The sequence below is a fragment of the Chlamydotis macqueenii genome, chromosome 17 (assembly GCF_036417535.1).
Source record: "Chlamydotis macqueenii isolate bChlMac1 chromosome 17, bChlMac1.mat, whole genome shotgun sequence".
Classification (NCBI taxonomy): Eukaryota; Metazoa; Chordata; class Aves; order Otidiformes; family Otididae; genus Chlamydotis; species Chlamydotis macqueenii.
Window position 1 is genome coordinate 921621 of NC_141572.1, and position 19516 is coordinate 941136.

General features: G+C 44.7%; 1 protein-coding gene across 3 annotated transcripts in view; it reads right to left on the reverse strand.

The window, feature by feature from the left end:
* Nucleotides 1-125: 125 nt before the first annotated feature.
* Nucleotides 126-19516, reverse strand: part of HECTD4 (HECT domain E3 ubiquitin protein ligase 4) — a 75155-nt gene continuing 55764 nt past the window's right edge. For 2 of the 3 annotated variants that reach the window (XM_086761907.1, XM_086761906.1), the window contains exons 57-76: nucleotides 18964-19169; nucleotides 18527-18657; nucleotides 18071-18276; nucleotides 16922-17101; nucleotides 15296-16599; nucleotides 13373-13580; nucleotides 12494-12717; nucleotides 12261-12412; nucleotides 11966-12072; nucleotides 10954-11077; nucleotides 9964-10154; nucleotides 9224-9370; nucleotides 7940-8059; nucleotides 7651-7806; nucleotides 6313-6416; nucleotides 5355-5576; nucleotides 4742-4908; nucleotides 4152-4347; nucleotides 3415-3637; nucleotides 126-2947 (exon numbers count right to left, since the gene is read on the reverse strand). In XM_086761907.1, the coding sequence (XP_086618033.1) occupies nucleotides 2811-2947; nucleotides 3415-3637; nucleotides 4152-4347; nucleotides 4742-4908; nucleotides 5355-5576; nucleotides 6313-6416; nucleotides 7651-7806; nucleotides 7940-8059; nucleotides 9224-9370; nucleotides 9964-10154; nucleotides 10954-11077; nucleotides 11966-12072; nucleotides 12261-12412; nucleotides 12494-12717; nucleotides 13373-13580; nucleotides 15296-16599; nucleotides 16922-17101; nucleotides 18071-18276; nucleotides 18527-18657; nucleotides 18964-19169 (4505 nt within the window). In that variant the 3' untranslated portion in view covers nucleotides 126-2810. Of the gene's footprint in view, nucleotides 2948-3414; nucleotides 3638-4151; nucleotides 4348-4741; nucleotides 4909-5354; nucleotides 5577-6312; nucleotides 6417-7650; nucleotides 7807-7939; nucleotides 8060-9223; nucleotides 9371-9963; nucleotides 10155-10953; nucleotides 11078-11965; nucleotides 12073-12260; nucleotides 12413-12493; nucleotides 12718-13372; nucleotides 13581-15295; nucleotides 16600-16921; nucleotides 17102-18070; nucleotides 18277-18526; nucleotides 18658-18963; nucleotides 19170-19516 lie in introns of those variants that run through there. The other variant, XR_015260489.1, reaches the window with a different exon arrangement.

Below are 19516 nucleotides of genomic sequence, written 5' to 3' on the forward strand. Positions count from 1 at the left end.
CTTCAGCTCCACCAGTTCTACTCCTCTGCGTCAATGCGGCCTCAGCAGTGGAGGAATTTATTTTATTTTATTTTTTTTAAATTCTTATTTCCAGCCCCAAATAAGGACACGATACATCGCAGGGATGCTAAGAATCTCCTTTATGCAAGTGTACACTGTATGGCCAAGAGCACTTAACGGGGCAACGCCGTGTACGGTACCGAGATGGACACACACCAAGCTAGAGCTGAAACCCCCTGCGGAGTTCGCCCGCTGTTCAGTATGAGTTTACATTCTGAAGGAATATACATTAAAAAAAAGAAAAATCACAAACCAATCTTTGCTTTGACAAACAAGCCTATTACAGTTCATTTAAAGCACAAGGAAGTAATGGTGATTAGAAAAGCTTTAATTAAAAGGCCATTTGAGCCACAGCCGAACCACTGCAGCGCTTCCTTCCCAGTAACGTAAAAAACCCAAAAAGCTGAAAACCTCCAGCACAACTCGTTCTCTTGCAGGGCTCGAACCGCTCCTCAGAAAAACCCAAGTCGATGCAGATTATTTACTGGTGTGATGGTTTTCCTGTATAAGAAGCTCCATTTACACAGCAAGGTGTAAACAGCATTGACTCAAAGTTCGTTATTCGTAATCATAAATAATTAATTGTAATAAATACTTATCAAGTAACTTTACAGCACGCTTTTCAGGGCCGAGATGCAGATACGTTCCACGCGGACGTGCTCTCGGGAAGGAGAGGACAGCAGCAGCAGGTTGTTGCTCAGGGCTGCAGTGGGAGCCTCAGGAAGCACTGGCGCGCTGTGTCCTCCACCCCCTGCCAGTGAGGGGTTCCACTGCAATTTGAGCCCCGTACAAACGCACGACCCAATCGCCAGGACGAAACCGCGAAGGGAGCGCTGGAGTTCTGCCGTGAAATTCGACGGACATCCTTCACATTTCCTTGCAGCATCCGTTCGGGAACAAACGGGCTCCGAGCTGTTCCTCCTGCTTAGTTTTCCCCTTGGTGTTTGTAAACTCCACGTGTTTCTGCGCTTACTCCGAGTGATTTCTCAGCTACATATATGCTTCTACCAGCAAATGGACAAGGTTCAAGAGTAAATATTCTTCCTACAGGTGCCTGTCCCTTTGGAAGGGCGGTATGCAACGGAGGGGTAACAGCTTTCCTAACCACGGGATCTGGAGACGGTATGCCAACAACTATCTCTACAACTGCTGCACGCACGCGGCTCCACTCGCTCACAGAACAGGAATATACACACCTGGTGAGGCTTTTCTCTCTCACTCACATTTTATCTTCCGGGTACCACACACTCATTCCCGATATTCACAGTAATATACAATAAATACAGCTTTTTCAGTCCCCGTGACCACCGACGAGCCAAACGAGTGTACGCTGTCTTCTAAAGAGACACACAACACCAGCCTGGAGGGACGGTCACGCGCCCCCGCCGCAGACGGTCCACGTGGCTGACGTGCGCTAAGCACGCTGGAAGGAAAATAAGGAACTCGCAGCTCAGCACTGGCACTTAACTTACAGATAGCGCTGAGCCCAGCAGCACGGCAGCGACCTCAGCTCTTCTCTTCCGTTCTTTGCAGGCAGGTAATTCTCCCTTCTCACAAAGCAACGCCGCGCTTTTAAACGCGCCCAGTGCAGGGCCGCCGCTTTTGTACGAGCGGAGGAAGATCGACGTGTTGTGGTGTTGTGAAGCTGCCCCAGGACGTATTTCACGAGATACAGAAGCTAAACCCAGAGAATCGTGCTCTCCCCAGTCTGTACTGTCCTTCCCTAGAAAACAGAGGCTTTATCTTCAAACAAGTGGCTTTGTGCCTCCCTCCACCTCTTCCTCCTTCTGAGTGCCACGCTTCCAGGATAAGCTGCTCTTAGATCAAAGATCATTTTTGAGTACAAAAAGGAGCTCCTGGTGTTTAACCACACTGATAATTCTGACAGCTTGTTCGGAAATAGGATAAAGTCACAGGTTATGAGCCTGAACCCTGGTATCTTACACCATACAGAGAGAAGCCATTTTGTTTCTGCTAATATTTTAATTACAATAAATTATGTTGTTGCTAAGCAAAGCAGACATTCAAGAACATCTAGGGCAAGAACCCAACTGACTCGTGGCCCTTTCACTTACAAATCTTCCTCATCGAAAGCGTCGAGCTGAAACCCGAACTGAGCTGTGGCAGCCTCCCGTGTGCTTGCTCAGAGCTTAAAAAGGTACAAGAAAAGGGTGGAAAGGTGAACATGCAGGTTGGCAGGATATCTTCTGCTCTAAAACTCAAGCAAGTGCTAGAAATTCTGCACGATCTCCGCCTGTGACAGAAGGGACACCGTGCTCTGTTCCTGCGGGTGCCCAGCAGCCATTCCCTCCCCACACCCCATTCCTTCCTTTTTTGTACTCAAAAATGTTTCAGGGGAGAGCGATCCATGAGCCTTCGCCTCCGAGCGCTCCTGCACTCAGAACGCCCTCGCTTCTGTTGTGTTTGCATGGGTCATGTCGTTCTAAATTACAAAATTAGAAATGTACATGTTGGAAGGTTTTTCAAAATTAAATTATACACAAACCGGTCTTTACTAAACTATCCTACAAATATTCCACAAACAAGGCAGCAAAATAACCAGTCCACCACAAAGTCTACAAATACAAAATGTAAGTCTTCCAACGGGAACAAAAGTTCAGAAAATAAATTAACCTCCAGCTCGTCACGCAGTGTTACAGGAGGTATCCGTACGTGAATCGAAGGGTTTCCAACGTTAGCAGAGTCACGAAACAACCGGCACAGCCGCCTGCAGGCACCCCTGCTCCCGCTCAGCCGCTGAGCGGATCCTCCCGGTAGTGGATGGCGTACCGCAGCTTCTCCAGCATGATGTCCAGCGAGGAGTACTGGGGCAGTTTGATCATGAACATGCAGGTTTCGACACGGATGTACCGCGAGTCTGGAGAACCTGCGGGGGAAGAAGCGCCAGAAGGGGTTTGAACGCGCCCTCCGCTTTTCACCCTTCTCTCGAAGCATCCCTCCCCCACGCCCCTCACTGAAATAACAAAATAATAAAACTCCAGTCTGTCTCTGGAACCTTAAACACCGCCGTGCCGCCCAGTCAGCCCCCAGGCCAGCATTTTTCTGACAGTCCAATCATTTGAAAAGCACACAACGCACAGACCGTACCAAATCTCTTACTGTCTCTAGAGGGCAGTGTTTTAAGTCCTTAAAGTTTATTTTATATTTTATTTTCACTTGGTGTAAAACCAAGTTTGCTCCCTTCTTATTTACGGCCATAGCTACCTGCCTCTCTTTTGTCATTCTTTGTGCATTGACCGCACGTTTAAATTAACCAAGGAGGAACTGAAAGCCAGCACCACGAGAGGAGCAGAACCGATTTTCTCGGCCCGAGGCGCCAGAGAGCGAGCAGACCTGCAGCTCCGTCGGGGGGCGCTATTTTCATGGGGTACGGCGGGACGTGGGCGGTGTCGGGGCCTCCGTCCTTGCACGGGCAGGTGAAGGGGATCCGCTCCTGGTTACAGGCGAACTTGATGAACTTGCAGAGCTCCTCCTGAGTGAACATCTCCAGCGCGCTCCAGAAAAACTCTATGTGCTGGTCAGTTTCCATCAAGCCCACCTGGTACATGGTGTGTGCCTGGGAGAAACGCAAGCGAGATGTCCACTGCTGCTTTCGCTGCTCTTTAAGCAAAGCACAAAGCAATGCTCACACCCATCGCTGACCGTGCTCTACAACTCCTGACACACGAGAACCGTTCTTTCTATGGCATATTTCCTATGGTATTGAAATTCAAGTGTTTAGGATGGGCAGTTACCTGTTATGGATCAATTTTAGATTTTTGTAAACTATTTGCTCTTTCAGCCCTTAGCCCACGTGGCAAATACTGAATAAAGCTTAGTAAAATGGAGACAAATTTAAAATTTGACGTTAAAAAGTAAGTTCATTACTCCTCTCTGGAACAGGCCCCACTCTTCTTATTTCCTGAACCCAGTGAAATCTTTAAAAAACTTCCTTGGGGGCAAAGGAGGGTGTCCAATCCCACAAGGACCGTCCTGGCTGTACCAGAAGCAGAAGATTCTCCCCTAACACCTTCCATGTGGGAAGGTCCTCTCCTCTAAGTGTCAGAGTTTTGCCAGAGTTTTCTTCGCACCTTGAGAAACTCCAGGTTGATGTACGGCAGCCCGCAGGTCCTCAGCTCCATCTCCAGAGGCGTCAGCGTCGTCAGAAGCTGCAGGGGAATGATAGACCCGAGTCCAGCGCGCACTGCAGTCATGCACTCCGGAGTCTGCAGCTCACGCATCCTCAAGCTCCGGATCGCTGTGGCATACACGTCCTTGTTCTCCCACCTGCAAGGGCAGAGATTTGGGACAAAACAGGAGAGCGTCTAAGAGCCCTCCTGCCCCACCCCAGATCGTTACATACAGAAGGGTTTTATGGGGAGACCCCACTTTTGAATAATAGAGAGTGAGCTTTAAGCTATTTGCATTCTGATGCTTCCCAATTTAATTCCACTTTCCTCAGCTTCCTCCTCAGCTGTCTGTCTCTTACGGAACAAAAGGCAGTGAACAGCACTAGCAATTCCAACTTCTGCCAGCAAACGTAAAGCCTTCCCAGATAGTTCCAGCCTTCCGCTTGTTACAAAAGCATCTCCAGAGAGCCTGGTGCTTGGAAAATTATTCCAGAGATGCTTCTTTCTCATGGAACCCAGTACAACATCCTGCCAAGAAGGCTGTTACTTACGCCACTGGGATGTGCCTGCCCCTGGGACACAGCTCCACCTCTTCCCCTGTCATGGTCAGGTAGGTGAATTTGCAGCACGGCTTGTTGGGACAGTCAGGGCTCTCTGTTGCCAGATGCTGAGAAGCAATTTCTGCGCAGAGAGCTTCCAGTTCTGTCTCATCATTTATCTGTCACGAAATGCAAGAACAGTACCTGATAACCAGCATGTCGCAGCGTGTTATCCTTGTGACTCATCCAGGTATCACCACAACGCGCAAAGTGCGCTCATTCTGTCATCTGGGGACATCATGGGGGGTGGAAGCCAGCAATGGCTTTGCTGGGTTATTTTCTGGTTTAGCAACACCAAGTTCCAGTGAACGTTTCAGAAGCCTTAACTCCACTGTGCCTGGCAGCAGAGGAGACTGCGCAGCTTTTCCAAGACATCAGGATGTAAAATCCCTCACCCAAAGTGAGCTGAAACACTTCACGACCCTGCTCACATGAAAACATCTAGCTGTGAAGCCAAGCGTTCAGGGCACATAGTAAAGTCAGCTGCTACTAGAACAGTGTGCTTGTGGGGGAAACTGGGGGAAACAAAAAAAAAAAATGGAGGGAAGAGAAAAATGTGACTTACATTTTCAAATTTTTTGACATAGTTGTAGGTGAGGACGTCAGCTTCCTGGAGATCAAGGTCAGGATCCAGTGGCTCTCCCACCAGGGTCTTCCAGAAGCAGGGCAGGAGATCAAGTGGCAGAGGAACATCTGCTCGAATTGCAATACCCAAGAGCTGCCCAAAGAAATGGAACAGCTGCTCCTCTGCGTAGGTTATGGGGCTAGGTGTCAAAATATACTTCCCCTTTAGAAAAAAACCAAAGAGAACAGAGCACACAAAACAGTATTTAACAACTGATGCGCACCTGACAGGTCCACAAGTTAACAGGCTTGTGAAAATACCGATTTGAAGAGGATGAATGCTGTTTAGTTGGCTACAAAAGGATTTGCTCAAGTGTGCACGGAGTCTTTATATACGATACAGTGACATTATATCACATTATCCTATCCCAAAAGCAACACCATAGCGCTGGTCTCCTCAAGAGCCGCACTTTCACAGCTCTATTAAGCAGCACTCACAGGACTGTTCTGTATTTGCATTACCAGCTCGATATCTAAGTCTTTGAGTTGGGGGATGTTTCTGAGACACAGTCCAGATTTGCAAAGCCAGGTTTGCTACGCAGTTGGTCTTGAGAGAAATGAGCTGTTTCCTACCTTGTGGATATTCCTAGGAAGGAACTACACCTCAGCTGCTGTAAGCTTTACCTTGTTTCCATAACACATCTACTGCGCAACACAGGAGGACACTAAATATGCATTAAATAGCGCGGACGGAGCGTCTTATTCTGCTAGAAATGTGACTGACTTTCCTGGTGACGTTCCTGGAGTAACAGCAGCAGAATACGACTTCTCTGATTTGGGATGGACAACCTCTAAATCAGACAACTGAACCAGGTGCACTGAATGTATTCTGCTCCTGTCCAAACACATGCATTCAAAAAGAGAAAAGCAACTTCATTTCTTGCATTGAGATATCACACCTTATTCTTATTGACCGCAGAGCTCGGGCACAACAGGAGAAGGGAGAGCGAGGAGCTCTGCAACTCTTTACACACTTGCCAAAGGAAGTGACGGAAAGATCCACCTGAAAAAGAGAGGGGCAAAACAATGAATGCCCTCTGAGGCTTCTTACCTCTGCCTTGTACTCCAGCATTTGCCGCTCTCCTGGAAATCACGTTTCGAGCCTCAGAGCACACACTTAACCTCTCTGCACAGACACGTGGCTTAAACAGGAGTGGGGTAGATGCCAGCCACGTCAGCCTGCTATTCACAAGCCCACATTTAAACAGTCTAATTACATGCCAAAAGTATTCATTGAATTATTGCTTCCTGCTGAATTCCTGAGTGCTGCTTTGTCTTCCAGCACTCTGTGTAAGACCAGCACCAACATTTGTTACACCAGTTGCCCCGCAAATGGAATTTGTTACTTGATTAAAAGAGGAGTGGTGCTGTCTGCGTACCAACGGAGCACTTCTGCAGCTAAAAGCAGCGAGGCAACGCATCAGAAACCATTACAGATGCTGAGCTGTGGACGTAACATTTATCTCTTTACAGGTGCTGTCAGTAACCACCACAGACCTTGCAAAGAAAATAATTCCCCTTGAGAGAAGGCGTCAGGGAGCCCTTTGTTCAGCTAGTAGGTGCACGCTTACAAGAATGTTCCTGTACACAATTTGATGGACGACACCACCCTGTAGGTGATACAAGAAGTGCACTTTGGGCTTCTCTAACTCCATACAACCCCATGAATCTCCAAAAATGACCCATTGCCATCCCTACACAGACTGCATTAATTTAGATAGCAGCAATCAATTTTCTTCTTTGACTTTTCTTTGACTTTCCGTTGATGTTGATACCATATCAATAATTCAACAGATCTGCAAAGCAAGATTTTCCTGGCTCCTGTTTCAATCAAGTCTCTTCCTGGAGTACGTGCAACCCACAGGACAACCCAAGGGAGTTTGCCACGGCCAAGCATCAAAATAAACTGAAGAGACATTCTTACTAAATGCTCTTCCCCATGCTCCAAACAACTTACTATTACTTTATTTACTTGCTTTAGTTAGCAAAATTGCACGCCCAGGCACTCGCACTTCCTGCTGTATTAGCTAAAATATGAAAATTAACCATCTGGCTTGCTCAATTCTTGGAAGCTTCCCTCTTTTCCATCTGCAGGACTACAAACACCACAAAGGTAATGCTGCTCCTGAAAGTTAACATGGGGCACATTCCGGTGAAAACTTGGATTCCACCTGGATGAAGTTCTCAGGACTGTACCCGACGTCACCCGTGCTGGTAACTCCGTAACCCCGACTCACTTGTTCCATGAACCTCCTCCCCTGTGAACCGGATGTTGAAAGCATACGTAGGGTCTCCACCGCTGGCAAGTTTAACGCAGAGCTGGGAGGACGGCACACAGGCTAGCTGGCGTGCTGCCTGACAGAAATAGGAATTTTCCGAGGAACGGATCTCCCCTGTTTGGAAACAAAAGAAAACCATCAAATCCTCATCCTCAGAGTATTTTGCATTAGCGAGCTTGGTTGAAACAGATCTGACTTGTTGCAATGGAGTCAAATGGATTTTGAAAAGGGTCAATGTTTCCCATACCTCCAACTATTTCCAAGGGATCCAGGGTGATTTCTGGGGCTGCATGATCAGCAGTTCTTTGGACAGTAGCATTCAGCACTCTGTTCATCACAGTTACTTTTGTGTCATAAAAGATTAAGCCTAAATAAAGAAACACATATCTCAGTATAGTTAATCTGTCCTTTTACAATCCTATTTTCTGAAATTCTCTAATGGACAACAGCAGAGTAATAATTCCATCTTCACTGGGTAGGTAAGATACAGCTAATCCACCTCTTCAATTTTTTAAATTTTTTTTTTCCAGAAGTATTTGTTACTAATGTTTACTGGAAGAAGTGCATTGGGTTAGAACACTGATGGTTGTGTCTTTGATGGTTCACTGATGAACATAATTCTAAATCTCTGTAAATCAGAAACGCTTTGCCAAATAGCTTTCAGAAACCTGAGATGTTTTGACAGTAACGCTAGAGGCAAGAAAACATGATAAAAAAACAGGGCTGTAACACTGCACCACAAATACAGCCTCTATCAAGTCAAAATCTCTGAACATTCCTCACTTCCCCATACTGGGTTTACAAGTTGTTTTTTTTCTCAGCTGGGCGAACACAAAAGCCTACTTACACAAATCGACACCTTTGGTGACTTCTGTATCTTCTCCTTTTTTGGAGGAAAACAAGTTTGGGAAATGTAATGACCTAAATCTTGAGTTTGTTTGCTGTCTAATGAAGGCTTGTAAAAACGATTTTATATGCTCATGCACGTAAGTATTTTCTTGATATCTCTAATTCTACAGCTTCACTGACAAGGAGGATGCCAACACGTCCTGTGACTTTCACCTGACCTGCTGCTTTTTGACTAACAAGCAATTTTAATTTATAGGTAACCCCAAGAAGATAAAGGCACATATGAAGGCCACCTACAGACACAAAAGATGGGCCAACTCTTTCCATGGTCAAGAAAGGTGCACCGTGTCTCTTAACTACCTGCAAGAATAATGCCCCTCGCCTTTAAAAAACAAACCGAGAAAAAGAAAAAGCTCCCCCACTGAGAAGTGCCCGTGGGTTAATGCTGGTTTTTCACTGTCGCTTCAGGCTGCGTGCCAGCTTACCGGGCTGAGAAGGAAGCAAGTGAGCCTTTGTTACCACACCGAAACCACTCACTATCTTGCTTTCCCTCTCCCCTCCGTTTTCTCCTTTCTGACACATGTACACACCTATTGAAATGTCCTGCAAAACTTGCAAAGAAATCCAGTGTGGGCTGTAGTGCACATTTTCAGGCAACAGCCACGCTCCCTGACAAACTGACCTTTGGCCTCTTGCAGCAAGGCAGCAATACTGTTCGCGTACATCTCGGTCTGCCGAAGCTCCACCAGCGGCAAGAAGAACGTCTCCAGCGTTGTATTGAGAGACTGAAGGAGTGCAAACCGTAGGCGTAGACTTTCAACGGGAACACCTGAGGTGGAAAATATCCAGTCAGAGAGATAAAAGAGATTCCCTGCCTACTGCAAAGGCCATCTTCCCAGCAGATTCAGTCCAGGAGCCACGCAAGCCTCCATCTAAAGCAGCCCCTCCTTATCCCTGGATATCAACAAGAGGGCTGAAGATGCAAGAACAGCCATGGTCTGTGAGGTTCCTTCCTGGATCTCAAGTGTCTGAGTCCAGTATCTTTCATCATCACTGAATCTGCATTATCTGGAGACCCTCTTAAAGGAACTTAGGGCTTAGAACGAGGTTTAGGTGACTAAAGTCTGCCTAGGTCCAGAATTGAAATCCAACCTTCCTTTCCCCTACAAGCTAAGCTCAGCAGATACCTTCCCGCTCTAGCCCGATCTAGGAGGTATGCTGGGAGAGCAGAGAACAGTTGCAGGATTTTTCTAACAATGCTGCCAAAGGCAGCACAGTGCCCAAGCACAGCCAAGGAGAGAGAAGACCTAGACTCAGCGTTTCCTCGGCCCACAGAGGCTCCAATCTGCAGCCTCCAAAGGAACGTCTCGACTACCTGGGCGACTGACAGGTCGTTCAGGAGCACTACCAATCTATACATACTCAACAGACAGGAAATTCTGGGATCTGCTGCATCAGCTGGATCCAGATAAACCTCGTGGGGATGGAGTCGTGCAGGTGTGATTGCAAGGTGACGACAAAGCCTGTTGATATACTGGACGAGGGCTACGTCCATTTCCAGCGTCCATTTCCGGGACGCTTTTTGAGCATGTCTTGCATCGATGCAGGCACACCTGAAATGTAAAAGGTTTAAGACCTGTTGAAACCCAAGTGCAATACTGCTGACTGAGAGCATGCTGGGCGCAACACCAGGTAGCTTGTTCTGCTTCTCTCCCCTTTTCTTAAGCACAGCTGTTTCATTGCAAAAATTACAGTTGGAGAATAAAAACTGATTCATCACCTATCTTGCCTCACTGTTACTAAATAATAAGAAAAAAAGGAACTGCCTATTAAGCTTGCTTACTTCTTTACACTCTAAAGCAGATATAGGGGAAGGGGATGTGGCAATTAGCTTGTGGCTTGAGATGGGGAGAGAAGGAGGATTCATTTAAGGGACTTGCTTTCTGCACAATATTAAGAAGGAAGTAACCGTTCCCTCTTCTACACTACCGATCCAGTAACAAAACAGCCAGTTTAAACAATTACCCAGTGCACAGAACAGAACACTGTTGTGGAAGGAAACCAGAGACAGCCAGATGGATCTCCAGTTCTCATCAGCCCAATTCATTACATAGTCTGGAAGCCACGAAGGACAGTATGGCATGTGATTTTCTAAGCTGTGTTGTGCACAAGAAAGTCAGGAACCTGCATTTTGACAGCACCGGGACTCTCTTAAAGTATCCTTTAAGAAAACGACCAATAATATTCTCTACAGGCCTTGCAGCCATGGACAGAAGTTTGCATGTTAGTATTTGGTTAAAGTATTTGCATGTTAGTAATTGGTTAAAGATACTTGGAGCAGGAACATCTGGCATCAAGTTTTTTTAAAGTGTTAATCAGTACCACCTCTAAAAAAAGATTTGCAAAATTTACCTTTCAAAATGTAGATCATATCCACAGGACAGAATAGCTCTCCACACACTACGGATATCCTGTTTAGAACGGTCAACTACAAATCTGTGAAATCCATCCAGTGTCAAATACTTCTCCTCAGGAACTGACAGCAAAGACACAACCATCGAACAGTTAATGATTTACTACAACGCCTGCACAGCACACAGGAAAACAGTCGGCAGGAGGTGGCTCCCTGCCAGCCTCCCCCTGGTTTTACCCATCCCACCAGGGCTCGTTTCCGCAGTAGTTCTAAGCATCATGCTCTTCAGGTCCAATCTGGCCTTCAGCAAATGGCGCTCATTCTTTCCTCTCAAGGACACAAATCCCGCAGCTGCCCTCTGGAACAGCTCCACCAACGCATCTAAGTATCGAGGACCCACACTTGGCTGAATGCTGAAATTCCCCTCTTCTGAATTAACCTGGCATTTCCTACAGTGAAGAGCGGAGTCCAAGCTCCTGCCTATTCACTCTTCCACCTGATCGGTGAAAGAAATAGCAAGACCCTGGAACTAACCCCTGTCATGGCACGGCTGTGCTGTCTCCTCCATGGACACACTAGTCATGAGGCATCTGAAGCTTCTCTTTCGTCCAATTTTCCTCTTGTAACTTAGTAATTTTCCCATATAAGTTGAGAAACACAACTTAAAACCACCTAGTTCAACCCCATGATATACTAATTCCCCACTGTACAAAAAAGCCTTGAAACTGTACCTCTTAGGGAGTCAATTCTCTACCCCATGTACTCATGGCCTACGCACACTGTCGCATGAATTGCATGAGCATAGTTCGCTCTCACTTACATTGGTAAGTCCAGGTTTATAAATATACAAATAAAAGCAGCATTTTAAATCACTATTTTAAAAAATCAAGGTAGCCTCATTAAAAACAAAGACAAACCAAATCTATCATGACATCATATAAGCATGCCAATACAACAAATGTATTTCTTTCTACGATGTAATAGTGTAGAAAAATTCTGTACAGCTCCTACCTTCCTGTTTCTTTGTGGGAGACTTTTCAGGGTCCTTCTCCTCAGGTTTGCTCTTCTCAGGAGATTTTGGCTTTACAGTAGGTTTCTTCTCACTTAGGGCCGTTCGGCTAAGGGATAAAGTGAATGTTAGACAGAAGTTCTTTTTCACCTGTTCAAGAAACTAAGACATTCCTTGAGTCTTTTATAATCTTCTTCCAACCAGTACATGGAAATACAGAGGAAGAGGGAATAAAAATCTAGATTCCTAAATAGAAATCAAATGTTTTACAACTGTCAAAGTGCTGAACACACTGACCTGACACTATTGAGCATGGACTTCTCCTTTGTAGGTGGTTTAGTAACTGGGCGCTTGGTGCTCACAACTTTCACCGGATGCTGTTCTTTGCCTGCCTTGTTGTACTTGCTCTTGTCAAATTTTGGCTTAGGCACACCGTATTTCCTTAAAATCTTCCAACACAGAAAGCGGATAATTACCCAGTGCTTTTGAGTTACACAAAAACATGCTGAAAACAGTTTTCAAAGCGCTACCTGAGTAAGCTGGTCCTCTAGCACCTTCTTTGGAGGGCGGACGTTTGTGAAGAACACATGAAGAAGGTTTCCAGGAGTCTGAGAATTTATCTGCTCTTTACTAAGATAGATATCCGCAACCTTAATGGGTTTCGCTGGAGTTAGGCTCAGCATTTGCTCAGAATGGACGCAGCTTTTAAATATTTCTGTGAGGACTTCCCGAGCGCCTGGGACCAACTTCTCACCTTAAAAAAAAAAAAAAAAAAAGACCAAAACCAGTATAGTACAAAATACCATGACAACTGTTTAGAATTTGAAACGTGAAAAAACATTCTGCATTCAGCTGAAGTATTGTATCACACGCCACTTCCTCTGAGAGAAAAATCACTTAGAAAAATTCTGCTAGCAGACCTGACCTCTCTGCACTCTAACACTCCATTTACGACAGAGAAGTGAATGCCTTCTCCTGTTTTGGCCACATACTGTAATTACTATTTGAGTGACCGTAGTGGTAATTTAAAAAGTAGATATTTTACAATGTCAATGTAAAAATTACATTGTGTAGGTACACACCAACACCCATCCATTGAACCAGTAGTCTAGTCTCTATTCAGTCTCTAGTTTTTTGAGTTGGTGGGGAGTTTTTTTGTGGTTTTGTTTGTTTGGGGATTTTTTTTTCCTGTTCGATTAGCTGTGAGGATATTTTCAGATTGCAAATAGCTGCTCGCCAACTGATGAGAGGCAGGAAACTTGCTGTGAAATTACTCCCTGGCTCCCCCTCCTTGTCACCCATCAATTAGTGAGTCATGTTGAATTTACATCAGCATGGAGAATCTGACCCCTGTACGTCCCAAAAAAACCAGCACAATTGAGGTATTTGCCAATATGAAAACCACATACCTTTTATTGACTTATCATTGAAATAATCTTCTAGTGCTGGGCTCCCCTGTGTGTCAAATAAACTCTGATTTACAGTAGAAACAGTTAAAATCTCTTCAGTTGACATTTCCATCAGCTCATCTTCACCATCCGGACTTGACAAACCAATGAGATCGCTACTATTAAACAGACTGGCTCGGATTTTCTCTACTTTGGCTCTGGACCTTATCTGTACAAATAATTAAATTAGTTAACAGGAATTCTGACAAAACAAATTAACTTCCGTTTATACGATTGAGTCTTAAGCTTTCTCCTCTCCCCATGAGGATAATCAGTATTGCATGTCTTCTAACATTCTTCTACATCAATAATTTGATATCAGAATCCAGCTGCAGCCTAGAAAATATCTTTTCTAAGAACACCTGCCCACTGAAACCAGCATGCTGTGAGTTAATCAGGCACAGCTCTGAACCAGCTATTTAATTTCCTAGCCTGGAGACAGCCCTTAGAAATATCAGAGAACGTTGAAAGTTTCAGACAGGTAACCTGTCATTATTTACAACTCTGCTGTCCTTGATTCATTTCTCCCTTGAGAAAGAAAATATCTAAATTAGCACAGGGCTTGAAGTCTCAGCTACAGAAACTGGGAAGCGGAACAATAACTTCCTTTGATTCTGAGAATAACCACCACGCATCGTTGTCAGAGCAGCTACACACTTGGAGGAGGTTTGGATGCGAATACGCTGACAGCTATCTATACATACTTCATGGTTTATTCCAACTCTGGTGTCTTCACGTCAATTAACAGCTTAAGAAGAGCAACTGCAGATTTTCTATCTTAATAAGCTGATTTTCTTCTAGAAGGGAATCCAAGACTACGCAAAAGTGCCTCTCTACATTCACGAGCCATCAGAAATGGCTGTGCTTTTGCAAGCTCCTGATAAACCTGCCGCATGCACTTAGTGTAACAAGAGGGTTCTTGCGCACAGCTGAAAATCTGGAGTGATCTGGCATCAATGACAATCACCCACAACACTTTTAAGAATTAATTTGGAACCAGACATCAACAAAATTTATCATCTCTTCTAAAACAACTTTAGAGAGGAATCTGCACGTGGTTTAAAATATGGGAAAATGTAGTCATTAAACATTAAATAATTGCCTTGCGGGTCAAACCAAAGGGCCATCTATCTCTGAACTAATCTCCAGCAACAGCTAGCAGCAAGTTTTTCAAGACAGTTACATGAAAGAGGAAATGAATAGATCTTTTCCTTTACATATTCTCTCTGCATCCAGAAATCAGCAGTTTAAAGATTTCTTAAGTTGAGGGCTGCATTGACTGCTGTGCTTAATAGCTACCAATTTGCAAACCAATCCTCCATGCGTGTAATCCTTATGAATTCATTTACACTCTTGGCTTCCGCAACACCTTGTGGCAATGAGCTCTGCAACCTGGAACACGCAAGAGTACGTCCTTCTGTTTTAAACCTCCAACTGGTAACTCCACTACTAGGTCCCCTCTGTCCTTGGAGAGACAGCAAACACTTCTAAGGTTGTGAATGACACAGAAAAAGCCAACGGAGAATAAAGTTCTGTGTCCTCAGCCATTCTGTCCAAGGTGAAAACTCCTAGCTTCCGTAGTCTCACATGCACATGACATCCATTTATTCTGCACCCATAACCTATTCCGAGCTGCACCTTGTTAGCGGCACCTTTAACTCTGCCTCATTCAAACTGTGGCCTCAGTCAAGCAGAAGAATCTTTACAGAAGAAAACACATAGTACACTTTTTCCTTAACGATCAGATCATGGCGTTACACACAAAGTACAAGAAGTACAGTACTTTTTAAAGCCAGAGGTTTAAAAAAAGTTACTAGAATCAGATTGCATTCTTCCAGAAAAAACTGACCCAAAAGGCCCCCTCTCCTGACTGAAGGCTATTACCTCCACTACAGCAAATCCTTTGATCGGCCGCGACAGGAGCGGCTGGTTGTCCAGAGACGTGACTGTGTACATTGATCCAACATCAGACACAGACGCTGTCTCTACGTTGTCAAGTGGTTCCCCAAGGCTGCCAAGGCTCCCAAGGCTTCCAGTACTGCAGTGTGAAAGGTCCAAACTCTCCTGGCTGGAAACAACATGTGGTTCTAACAATCCTGGTGGAATGGCCAGTTCCAGTCCAGCTTGAAACTGGTCCACTGAGATATCACTAACAGTCCGAGATATTCCCTGCGAGCTGCAGAGGGAAGCCTGGCTCGTAGATGCTGAAGCACTGACGCTCATGGCAGGTGTGACACTGCTGGAGCTGCTGATATCCAAACTGTCTGCGCTGCTGGAAACAGTTGGTTTTTCCAGTTCAGTTCTGCATTCTCCTCCTTCCGCCTTGTCCCTGATTTTTTTGGGATCCTCTTCCTGCAAAGGAATGTAGATCTCATCTTTGAAGACACCACCATGCGCGTTACACGCCTTTCTGATTGCGCTTCTGACAGTACTCTCCTCCAAGTGGGTTGGAATTCCAGAAATGACAAGCAAGCGGCTATGAGCTGTGGGACCTACCAGTGCTTGACACGCATCTGCTACAGCATCATTTGTCACACCCAGCCCTTGAGGATCCTTCTTAGTTAGGTGTCTGAGAATTATTAGCAGAGTCAGAGCTCTATGAAACCACAACATATCCTCAGGCTTGCTTCCTCCTATACTAAGGATCGCAGCATCTGTTTCGGCTGCTCTGGAGGAAGACCGTTTGCCTGAAGATGATGTCTTTTCCCGCTTCATTTTGACTTTTTTCCTCTTTGACAGCAAGCTTGGACTCTGTGGTGTCTGCCCTGGGGAAGATGAAGACGAGGAAGAAGAGTCACTAAGATTTGGGGCACTTGTTGAAGACATCACATTAGCTGTTACACTCATATTGATAGGTAAGGTTACTTCTGCTACTGCAAGGCAGACTTCCATCAGAGCGTGAAAGTACGTTGAAAATCTTCCTTGGTCAGCCCCTCCAACACCAGAACCACTGCAGGCATTTCCAGACGCCCAATTTTGTGTTTCTTCATCATACAGCTTGTGAAGTTCTGACTGCAGAGCCATAAGCATGGCTAGACAAGGATTTAGCTGAAGGGCAATAGATGATGACAACCCTGCTGGACTTTTTTTCTGCTCCAGACTGTGAATTTTGCGGAGCAACTCAGCCAAGAGATGAAATATCAATTCCTTCACGCACGCTGCCATGTCAGTCGTCCAGAGAAAGTTCCCTGTGTGTGGAAGGCAAGACATGGCAGTCAGCAGTATTACACTGTAAGTAGCTTTATTACACAAGTTGCAACAATAACATTGAAAAAGCACAAGAAAAGGTTGTTCAATGCCTGTACGTCAGCAATAAAAGACAGGAAGGCTAGAAGGCTACTCCAAGAAGTGCATATCAACAGAAAATTTCTGCAGTCTGAAAAAAAATGTTAATATAATGGAAGGGCTCAGAAATACTTTGTGACTGTAATTTTTCTTTTTGTTCCTAAACTCTCCATCTGAACCAGCACATTACTGGTGCTTGTTATTAAGTAAATACTGCATTCTCACCTAAAAATTCCACTACTTGCAACAGAACCGAAGCAGGAATAGTATCGAGTTCATCTTCTGATTTTCCATCCCCATCTTCCAATTTCCAAGTTAACAGCTGTTCTGTGAACGCCATTGCCAGGGGGAATTCAAGAGGAAGAGAATGCAAGACCAGCACAGCTCCAGGAGGAGGAGATACTCCTAAGCAAAAAGGTCAAAGAAAATACTTAGCAAGACTCCAGGCATTTGTAAAGCAAGAGTAGTATCGTATCTTTTAAGATTTTTTGAGGCTAAATTTATGCTGTGAGAATTTTCTCTATTAAGTACTTTGTAATAAACAAATAGGAATGTTTATCTACAATGATGTGCTGATACAATCTGCAATTATAAAAGTACAGATAACATTTTGTTTACATGACATACGTACAGGCTAAAAATAGTTCTGTTCCATATCTAAACACATATATCTAAAAACCATTTATTTGTAGTATGATGCGTCTGATCAGTATTGACAAAAACATCAGAGATGCTGTAGTTCAGCAAAAGAACTTAAGGATCTTCACTGGAAAGTTTTAAAAGCCTACTGCAGCTCAGTCACCTTCACTGCTCTAAATAAATCACACTGTCTCTCCCTTAGGCTGGAACGGTAAAAAGAATATTAATGATTGTTCTTGCTTGAGAAGCTGGGATGACCTATGTATTACTATACTGCACATATATTATTCTGTGTATTAAAGGGTCCTACAAACACCTACAAAAGCTAAAAAACTAATTAATCTTCACTTGCAACACAGCACCTCAAAGAGCAAAAGCACCAACTTGAACACTGTAAAAATATTAAAAACACTGCTTTGCGAACTCCTGGAAAACGAAATTGGAAAACAACAAAGATCCTGACAGATGTAACAGAACTAACAAAACCATAGTCAGGCGGCTTTCAGCATTTATAAACCCATGTCTGTTTGGTTAAGAATGATGGCATATTTCTGTTAGGACACATTCCCTAATACCTTGTACAAAAACACTGTCATAACCCGTGGCAGGACTAGTGACAATACAGGAAGCTCCTCCACAGGCAATGATGATGCTTATCTCGCTGAGAATACAGTTAAAAAGGTTTTTGAGTGTTTGTTTAGGGGTTTTTATTGTTGTCGTTTTTTTTTTTTTTACCTAGTTTGATGTGGACCTTGTCTGTAGGAGTGATCACTGCCGGGTACTGGTTGGTTGTTGGGGGAGGCGTCAGGCCTGTGTTGGTTGGAGAGGCATCTCGAGGATAGCACACAGCTTCAATGAGGTTCAGCTGACCGTTCCTTTTAACTTTGTGCCCAAGCCCGTAGACAAGCACCCGAGCCCAGGGAGCTTTATACAGCGATGAACTAAGAAGTGAGCAAGAACAGTTTGGTTAGACTGCAACTAGCTACTACAAATCCCAACCCAATCACAGAAAGATTAAACACTCTGTGGCATTCACTTCATCACCCAGAAAACGAGTTTCTGAGAAGAGAAAAAAAAATCTAAATAATAAAAAAACCCAAAACAACAAAACAAACAAAAACCCAAAACCCAAACCAACCAAACAAAAAAAGCGCATATTCAGGGCTCACTTTCGGCTTCTCAATTACTTACTCTTTGCGGAATCCAGACTGACTTTCCTTACAGGACACAATCACAAACGCAGCCCCAGGAAAATTAACATCCATATTGACTTTGGATTCTGAAATTGGGAATTCTTCAGCAGGAAACTGTTCTGGTGCCGTCTGTAACACAGCATTTCACAATGAAAGCCCTCAAACAGCATCAACAGCAAACCACCTCCCTCTTCTTTTTTTTCCAACAAAGATAAAGCATTGTAAGTAATGATATAGTGTGAGGCCCCTCCATTTGAATACGACCCGGAGTATTGCCATTGCTCGTGTTCTCAGTGTGCCCACTGTGACCAGAATAGGAACACAATCCATCCAGAGTGTGAGGGACAGCATCAGGGAAGGAAGGATCGCACACAGAGCAAGGACTCCTCACAAAGGAAAACAACAGTGCTCACAAAACATTACGAAATATTTTACCTGCAAAAAGGAGCAGATCTGTTTAGTGAGGTCTAACAGACTCTCCTCTCCTTGGTGCAGTGTCCGAGTAATGGCAACGGTAAGCCACTCTCTGATGGCTTGTGAATTGCCCTGGTAGAAGAGGTCTGTGGCAGCACAGCTCTGGGAATGGATGCAGTGTTGCAGGGACTGGGCCAAAAGAATAGAACTTGAACTGATTGTTCCATCTGTAATAACAAATAAGGTAAGATAAATTGGGAGATCACTTCAACGCGTTTATGTAGCCTGTGAAACAGACAGCGGAAAGAGAAATTTCAAAACACTTGGAAGATTACAAGCCTCCACTTTCACTCCTGAGCAAGTGCAAACCTCCTCCCAAAGGTCAGCAGTAGAAAGGATCCTCCCAGGACCAAACTTGCACCCCGTCATGGTTGGCTGCAGACAGGATGGCCCTTCTAAATGCCAGCTGTACTCTTCACCTGCCTTAAGTCAATCCGTACGGACGCCTGCCATACAGACAGAGCTGTGGGTTGACAGCTGCCACATTTTGTCCCACGTTCGAAGGCAGGCATAC